General features: G+C 38.1%; 1 protein-coding gene across 1 annotated transcript in view; it reads left to right on the top strand.

The window, feature by feature from the left end:
- The window catches only part of MYOM1 (myomesin 1), a 244,358-nt gene that overhangs the window by 25,661 nt on the left and 209,298 nt on the right, over positions 1-9,399 (top strand). Inside the window, exon 2 of the mRNA XM_006891423.1 lies at positions 5,549-5,689. Within this exon, the coding sequence (XP_006891485.1) occupies positions 5,549-5,689 (141 nt within the window). The remainder of the gene's footprint in view (positions 1-5,548; positions 5,690-9,399) is intronic.

Here is a 9,399-nt window from a genome sequence, read left to right as displayed (position 1 = left end):
GAGAAGTTAGTCTTTATGAAGATGAATTCATCATCAACATTGAGAGAAGATCATAAACATGCTCTAATGATATAACTGCTTGCTGAAACTGAAGAGAATTTGAAGCTTCCTGGTGAAGTAGTCAATATTCATTACAGCGTCCAGTATGTATTACATCTCAACATAAGCAAAACAGAAGTTCTCACAACTGGACCAATAAGCATTAAAATGATAGACGCAGAAAATATTGAAGTTGTCAAAGATTTCATGTCACTTGGATCATAATTAATGTTCGTGGGAGAAGCAGTCAAAATAATCAATGACATATATCCTGCTAAAGACTCCATAAAGTGTTAAAAACAAAAATGTCACTATGACGGCTGAGGTGTGCCTGACCCAACCCATAGTATTTTCGGTCATCTCATAACAGGTGAAATCTAGACAGTGAGGAAGAAGTCTGAAGAAGACTTTACATCTTCAACTTGTGATTTTGGAGAAGAAAATAGAATATACTAGAAGAATTAACAAATCGGACTGTGAGGAATACAGTTAGTGCACTCCTTAGAAATAAGGGTGGTGAGACTTTATCTTACATGCTCTGAATATATTTTTAGGAGGTACCTATCCCTCAAGAAGGACATTATGCTTGGTAAAGCAGTAGTGGTTGTTGTTATGTATCAAGTCAGAACCAACTAGCTGGCTGTCTAGTGAGTTTTAAGAAGCAATAAATACATAAATTACCCAGGAAGAAATGGCCCATTTTTCTCTCACAGAGCAGATGGTGGATTCAAACCATGGACCTTTGGGTTGACAGTGCAGCTCTTTAGCAGTAGGCAACCAGAGCTCCCTTTATACAGTAGTATATGTATGTTGTTGTTGTTGTTATTGTTGATTGCCATTGAGTCAAGAACAACTTATAGCAGCCCTATGAACAAAAGGCCTGTAGCCTTTCTGTAACTATCATCATTTATCAAAGTTCATAGAGTTTCCAGAGGCATGTTGTTTAGGAAGTGGATGCCACTCCTGCTTCTAAAAGTGTATGTATAGAACTGTTAATACAAACACATTCATTTACTGGAGCCAAATTTTAAAAATGTACTTATTTTTGAGAATACTTAATCACGAAAATTGGACACCACTAGACTGACAAGAGTCTAAGCACTGATTCAGTGCCTAGTTTGAAGGGTGTTGTTGTATGAGTCGTCCACAACTCGACGGCACTTATCAATAACACCAATATAGAGAGCTCTATGGGCCTGGTGGATAGAAAGCTATGCTACCAAGTCAAAGTTGGGTGATTTTAGTCTGCCGCCCTCAGGCCTTATTTTAATTGTTTTTGGTCAAACATTCTTCTAAGTGGTACAGCAGTGGTCTGTCCATTTGCTGTATGGAGGTTGCTGTGATGCTAAGCAACTGATACTTATGTGTCAATTGCGATAATGGCTATTCATGGCGGACAGTGTTTGGTGGAGCTCCCGGATTAAAACAAGCTTGGAAGCAGAAGTGGCATCCACTTCCAAAATAGCTTGCCTCCGAAATAACTTGCTTCTGGAAAATCTATGAACTTGGAGAAATGGTGAAAGTTATACAAGTGTCCAGGTCTTTCGTTCATAATGTAGCTATGAGTTGTCTACAACTCAATGGCACTTAACAATATAATAGCACTTTGAAGGGTGAGTTGTGAGGAGTCTTTCCACTTTGGTTTCTCACCTGTAAGATGAAGGACTCAGTGTCAAGGTCCCTGATGTCTTCTCCATCCCTAAAAGTCTATGAATGCTTTTCCCCTTGCTTTTCCTATTAGACTTATTACGTAGTTCAAATAGCAGAAGGTGATCTTTTTCTGTTCAGTACTGAAGTTGAACACAGAGGTGAGTCTATTTCTGTGTTCCTGGCTTGTTTCCAGAGTGCTGGCTGTACTTTGGCTCCATCCATTCCCCATGGACCAGCTGCTGCTGGTCCTTGATATGGTGATGTCACACAGCGGGATATTAATTTTAAATCTGCTGACTGTTGTTTGACTTCATTAGTACCTTGGGATTCTGGAAGTTTGAAGAGTTAAGTTGGGTACCTAAAGGATATTTGAAATCATTTTAACATGTCTGTGCACATATACTTTATTATCTACTCAGAAACTGAGCTACTAAAAGATTATTTTCAAAACTGAGCTACAATTAAATACTTTAGTGATTAGCAAAGCCTCACTTAGCTCATTAAGTCCAAGTAAATGTCAAATGTGTATATCTATTAATTCCTTTAAAAAAGTATTCAGCTTTAAAATTTTAAAAAGGAAGATGTTGACCTTCAGCGTTGCTGGGTTATAATAAAAGAGACAATTGAAAGTTAGTCTTCAAATAAGCAATTGGATTATCAGAGTCCATTCTTTTAAACATTGCCTTAGTTTGGTTTCATTTTATTTGCTGGTTAATGAAATAATACATATAAATGTAAAATAGTGCAATAAATCTTTACCATAAAATTAAACTATTGAAGCTTGGTGCTGTGGTTTAAGCTATTAAAACCTATGAGGATGGAATACCCACATCTGACTTGTTCTGTACAATAATTACATTAATTTTAATGTTTCTATTAAAAGAAAAAAAGAAACATCAACACAACAAAAAGAATGACAATTCAACTGTTTTGATTAACATTAAATTGGAAAATGTGAGCTCTTAAGACTTTGCAGACACTGAGAATGAAAGTCAACAGGAAAGAGCGAAACCAAAAAAACAGGATGAGTGTTCTAGAATGTGTGTGTGTAGGGGGGGGGGGAAATGAAGTTGCCATCTCTGTAATCTTACTTTATTTTGTATAATAAGGAAAACGCCACTTTAAACTTAGACCTGTGTGAGCACGGCATGTACTCTGTGACCTGCTAGGAGTATAGGATGCAGTCTCTTTGCTGCTGCTGAAACAGCCAGACAGGACCAAATTTCATGAAGGCTTCCAGTTGGGAACTAATCCACAGCTTCCATTCAAGGTTCTAACCTTTAGCTTTAATGCTGATGAGAAATTAAGAGCTAGGCGTTCCCGGGAGGATGGGGATAGATAGTGTTCAAGGAGGAGATTTGTCACTTACTTTACTCTAGTCAGAAATTTAAAACAATGTCCACCCTGACATCTCTCTGCCCACAGCTCTTGTGAGCTCCATGCTGATGTTTGTTGCCTGTTAGGAGGATAGGTTTCCCTGCAATGCGTGTGTCCGTTTTGTAAGAACTGGCCCATAGCTGACCTTCCAGTGGGTTTTCAGAGGCAGTAAATCACACAGAAGGAGACTGGAGAAAGAGAGAGAGAGAGGAAAAGGGGGAGAGAGAGAGAAAACAGCCTTCCTTTTTTTTTTTTAAATTTTGGTAACTTTTTTTCCCATAGACCATAGAGTCAGAACTGACCCATCGATGACCTTCTGGCGGTTTTTCAGATGCAGTTAATCACATGGAAAAAAATTGCCCATCTTTCTCCCATGGAGCGGTTGGTTGCCTTAAACTGCTTGCCTTTGGGATTGCAGCGCAGTTTCTTACCACTAGGCCACCATTGTTTTATATCATTAATTTTAATTGGTTAATGCAGTTAATTGCAATGTCTCATCAAACAGCCTTTTCCTTGTACATTGCCTTCATCAGTCTGTTCATTCATCCTTGCTCTTCCTCCATTCATTCTCATCCCTGTTAACCCTCCAAGATTAATTCTATCAGTGTGTAAACCTTCCCTTCACCTTTTTTAGTAATCAATCCCACATCACCCATTCATTCCACACTGTCCTTCCCTTTACCTATTCCAATAGAGTGGTCATTGTCTATCCATGAATTTTCTACTCCTTCCACTCATGATACCAGATTGATCCTCTGCATTATGTAATTTTTTTCTCTAGTTGTTTTTATGTAACAATGATCTTATCCAGTGTCCACCCATCCACTCAACATAATGTTCCTCTAGACTCATCCACATTGTGTAGTGTTTCACGAGTTCTTCATTGCTTTTAAAATGATTTTTCTAAGTTTAAAACATAAGTTTAGATGACGTGCATTTGTTTCTTTCGGCTGAGCAATTGCATCTTCTGTGTCACACCCCTCACAATCTTCATTTCCTCTTCAAAATTCCCTTAGGCAAAGGACTTTTATCTTTTAACCTCACACATTTTATTCTAGAACAGTTCAGATTTGTGGAGAAGTTATTAGCGTAGTGTGTAGAGCTCCTGTTCAGACATGTCTTCCCTATGAACTTCAGACTCTTTCCTGCTGCATAGGACTCCCACATAGAGACCAGGGACAACCCAGAAACATCTGGAGTTTATGCAAAATTCTACATGTTTGTGTAAAAATGCATTGTTTCTTTTAGAGAAATCAAGAATTCTGTAGATTTGATCACTGCTCACATGTGTCTCGTTTCAATAGTAATTTTGTTGTTTATTAGAACACTGTTCTCAGTTGACATTGACCCATGACAATCCATGTGTTATGGAGTCAAGCTGCTCCAAAAGATTTTCTCTGTGATGGCTGCCTACATAGTTGCCTGGCCTTTGTTCCAGAACTGCTGGGTGGGTCTGAACTGCTAAACTTCTGTTATTTTCTTCTACAGCAGAAGAAGCAGAAGAGCAAGGGCTCTTTACCACATCCAGTGTCATGTGCTTATGTAACTTAGATTAACTCTGTCTTTTGTAAACTCTTTGTTCCTTTGAAGAGTCAATCTGACTATAGCAAATCTATGTCTCAGTGGGCACATATTTTAATCTTCTGCATAAAAACCAACAGGATTCTCTGAGAAACAGCAGATTCTTGAACACTTATTTAGAAACCAATAAATCAGTCTATAGTCTTATAAATACCTCAGGTGAATTTCCATGTTCAGTATATTAGAAACATTTATGCAGACTGTCTAAACCCTGCACATTAGCAAGTTTATTAGCAACAGGGATATTTGAGACTTACAAAAATATTGCTCTTTTCCCTGAAGACTTTGAGGAGGAAAGAAAAACCCACAAAATTTCTATAGCCCTCTTTTCCTTTTATGCCTATATTATTGTTGTTGTTGAGTACTGTGGAGTCAGTACAGACCCACAGCTGACTTTCCAGTGGGTTTTCAGAGGCAGTAAATCGCATGAGAGGAGATTGCCTGTCTTTCTCCTGTGGAGCAGCTGGTGAATATGAACCGTGTGCGTTTGAATTGGCAGCAAAATCCTTACCACCAAGCCGCCAGATCTCCCTTTATGACTATATAAAAGGTCAGCAAAACGGAGGAGGACTCTCCACAAGATGCACTGACATAGTGGCTCCAACAGTGGATGGACTCAAGCCCCGCAGTGTCTGTGAGCATGAGGAAGGTCGGGCGAGTGCTTCCCTCCATTGTGTTGAATATGGCTTCACCGAGTTGCAGCTGACTCAAAGGCACCCAGTGACAATGTCAGTGTAAAATTTAAGGTCTTTCTGACTCTCTTTTAATTCTAAAGACAAAAGAGAATTATCTCAGTAGGACTAGGATTCTGTGAAACCGCTCTCATGTAAAACCTTCCTTTTATCAATATTTTGATTAAATACATTTTTTGTGTTGTCTAATGAGTGGGGTTTTGTTTCAGTCTTACAGATTCCAGTCTGCTGCTGGAAGATTATTCATCCAGCCTGAGCCCCAAAACAAAACGAGCCAAGAAGAGCCTCCTTTCTGGAGATGAGAAGGAGAACCTGCCCGGCGACTACATGGTGCCGATCTTCTCAGGACGGTGAGCTGCTTCTCTTGTGGTGGGGTTCCCTGGGAGAGAGGTGTGCATGTTGTCGGAGGAGATGGTGATGATAAATAAAAAGAATAGCATTTATCGAGCACTTGGTATGCACTGGGTCCTATGCTACACATTGTGTCTGAGGAAGAAGAGGGAAACATAGTATGATTTGTAAAATTAGCTGACGCTGAAAGTGGAGCATTCAGAAAGGACACTAAATGGAAGGGAGAAAGGAAGAGCTGAAACTATAAAATGGTGAATCAATTGGGGGAAAACATAAATCTAGTGTTTTAAGTAGCCAGAAAAGTCATTGGGTGTAAATGTAATAAAAAGATAAAAAAATATTTCTATAACATGCTGTTGTTGTTACATACTGTTGACTGAGCACTGACTCATAGCTGGCCTTCCAGTGGGTTTTCAGAGGCAGTAAATCACAAGTGAGGAGACTGCCCATCCTTCTTCTGAGAAGCAGATGGTGGATTCAAACTATGTGCCTTTGGGATTGCAGTGAAATTTTGTACTGGTAGACCCCCAGAGCTCTGTTTATATAACATAGACTATGCAAACCAATGATGTAATAATTCAGTTGCCTAGCTTGTATTTATTTCCTGAGAAGAGATTATTTGTTTGGAGACAAACTTCAAAGAAAATAATAAACCACAGTTTTATGAAATGCCAATTTTCTAGGTTTATGGTGTAACTCTTTTTCAGAATAAAAAAGTATTAAAAAAATAAAAATTAATCCTTTTTTAAAACTTGTTATTTTAATGAACATTTACAAAAAAATTGGATATTCATTTATTGTTGTGCATTTTCATCCCTACCTGCTGCAGTTCACTTTGTTTATTTTTTTCCTTGTGTGAGTGAGTTGTCAAATCTGATCCGACTGGCACAGGAGATTGCACCTCCTTCTCCAGTGGAGCATCTGGTCGATTTGAACTGTGAGCTTTCGGGATTGCAGCACAACTTCTTGCCACTAGGCTACCAGAGCTCCCTTTGCAGTTCACTTGAAAAAAAAATCATCCATTGTTGTACAATTTCTTCCCTCCCCTTTATACCTTCTCCCAGCCCACTTTGCTATACACCTCTTATTCTTGACTGTTGTCATACAAATAATGTCTAATCGTATATTCCTTCAACCAGTTCTTTCCGTCATTTCTTCCAATACAGTGTTTATTTATCCCCTCTTTCCTTAATTTGCCCCTAACCCCCATGTCAGTCCTGTTTTATAACAGTGGCATTATTCAATAGTTGTCCTTTTGTGACTGAAATATTTCACTCATCATAATGTCCTCCAGGGTCACCTATGTTGTGTAATATTTTATGAGCTCCTGGTTTTTAGTGCTGTGTAGTATTCCATTGTGTGAATATACCATAGTTTTCTATCCATTCATTTTTTGATGGGCACTTGTATTGCTTCTATCTCTTTGCTATTGTGAATAATGCAGCAGGAAACATGAATATGCATCTATCTGTATATCTGTTTGGGGGGCAGCTCTGGATTCTTTGGGATATATTACCAGTAGTAGAATTGTTGGGTCAAATGGTATTTCTATTTCCAACTTTTTGAGAAAGTGCCATACTGCCTTCCATAGTGGTTGCACCATTTTTCACTCCCACCAACTATGCGTAAGGGTTCCAGTGTCTCCACAATCCCATCAGCATTTGTTGTTTGCTGCTGTTGAACTTTGCTATTGTTAAAAATGAATCTTGAAAGTAAACTTGTCAGAGTTGGCAAGATTAAAGTTTAATAGGACTTTTTAGGCCATCCCTCTCTAGTTTCTTATCCTCTGATTGGAGAATTATTCACACAGCTAAGAGGACACTCAGAGAGTGAGGCTATCCTTCCAGAGCAAGTGCTCCCAGGCAATGCCATTACAGTGAGGGAAATGATGAGAAACGCCATAAACAAAATCAACTCAGCACAGAAAAATAAGTGAAACTAGGAAATCCACAACAACACAACATAAAAATTAGTGAAGCCCAGAGAACTGCAGAACATGGTGCTTCTGGGAACATTCTGGGAACGAGCAAATCAAGTCAGTCACAAAGGACCGTGAAGGAATAAGACCACCATTACAAAACAACTAAGGAAAGGTTTGCAGAAAAACTGAATTAATTTGTTTAGTTATCAGGAATGGGGAGAGAGGGAGAAGGGAACAAAAATTATAAAATAAATTAGTTGTGTGACGGGAAAGGCCATATACAAAATATTTATCAGACACTATTATTTATCTGTTGTAATTAATGTCATAGAAATATGTATGAATAATTGCATAAAACTGTAATTAAATGTTCTGAAACAAAATGTATATAAATGATCAAATGAAAAATCTAAATGATCTGTAAACTTTCCCTCAATTTTTTTTTTGAAGGAAAAAAGGCAGATCTGGATTGAAATCAGTAGGAAATAATTTGATTGTAAATTTTGACAACCAAGTTTTACCCTGTGTTTTTCTTTCCCTGGTTTTTATTGCTCTCTCTCTTTCTTCCCATCCCTGGGAACTCTCCAGATGATTCCAGAGGTCAAAGCAATAATTGCTCTGGGCTTAAATTGGCTCACAGAAGAAAAAGAACATTATTTTTTTTAGCTTTTTATTGAAGATATTTAATAGTTTTTATTCTTTTAAAGTGGACTTTCTATAAAAACATTTTTGTATGTCTAAGTATGATATCCCAGACTTCAATTCTTCACAAAGTTAGTTTAATATATTTCTTCTTTTTTTTAATTAATGTTAATGAACATTTACAGAGATTTTGGATTTCCATCCATTCATTGTTGTATTTTTCTCCCTGCCCAGCCCTCTCCCACTCCAGTTTGCTTCTCTCTTTGAAAAGTAAAAAAAATTATTTCATTGGTATACAATTGACCCACACACCCCCACGGCCCGAATACACTCCACTATGCAATCTAAATTCTGCACTCTTATGATAACCATAATACCCGATCATATATAGCTTTTAAACTGTTCTCTCCCTCATCTGTTTCAATGCAGTATACTTAATTTATCCAGTTTTTCTCAGTCCTACCCCAACCCTGATGCCAGTCCCATTCTACAACAGTGGCACCATCCAGTATTTGTCATTTTGTGACTGAGATATTTCACTAAGCATAATGTCCTCCAGCATCACCCATTTAGAAGAATATTGCATGAGTTCCTTGTCTTTCAATACAGTATAGTATTTCATTGTGTGAATATACCACAGCTTCTCTATCCATTCGTTTGTTGATGGGCACTTGGGTTGTTTTCAACTCCTTGCTATTGTGAACAAAGCTGCAATAAACATGGGTGTGCATATATCTGCTTGGATGTTATTTATAGTCTCTTTAGGGAATATTCCCAGTAGTGGAGTTGCTGGGTCAAATGGTATCTCTATTAGCAACTTTTTGAGAGAACGCCACACCATTTTCCACAGAGATTGCACCATTTTACACTTCCACCAACATTGAATAAGGGTTCAAATTTCTCCACAACCTCGTCAGCATTTGTTGCCCGCTGTTACGTTAAATTTTTCTATTCTGACTGGGGTGAGATGATATCTCATAGCTGTTTTGATTTGCATCTTTCTTAGAGCTAGGGATTTTGAACATTCCTTCATGTGCTTGTTGGCCATCTGAATGTCTTCTCTGGTGAAGTGTCTGTTCAAATCCTGTGCCCATTTTCCAATTGGATTATTTACCTTTATCTTGTTGTGGTGCTCAAGTATTTTAT

The sequence above is a fragment of the Elephantulus edwardii genome, unplaced genomic scaffold (genome assembly GCF_000299155.1).
Source record: "Elephantulus edwardii isolate Elephantulus edwardi_28Jun2011 unplaced genomic scaffold, EleEdw1.0 scaffold00097, whole genome shotgun sequence".
Lineage (NCBI taxonomy): Eukaryota > Metazoa > Chordata > Mammalia > Macroscelidea > Macroscelididae > Elephantulus > Elephantulus edwardii.
This window is presented reverse-complemented; position numbering and strand designations above follow the sequence as displayed.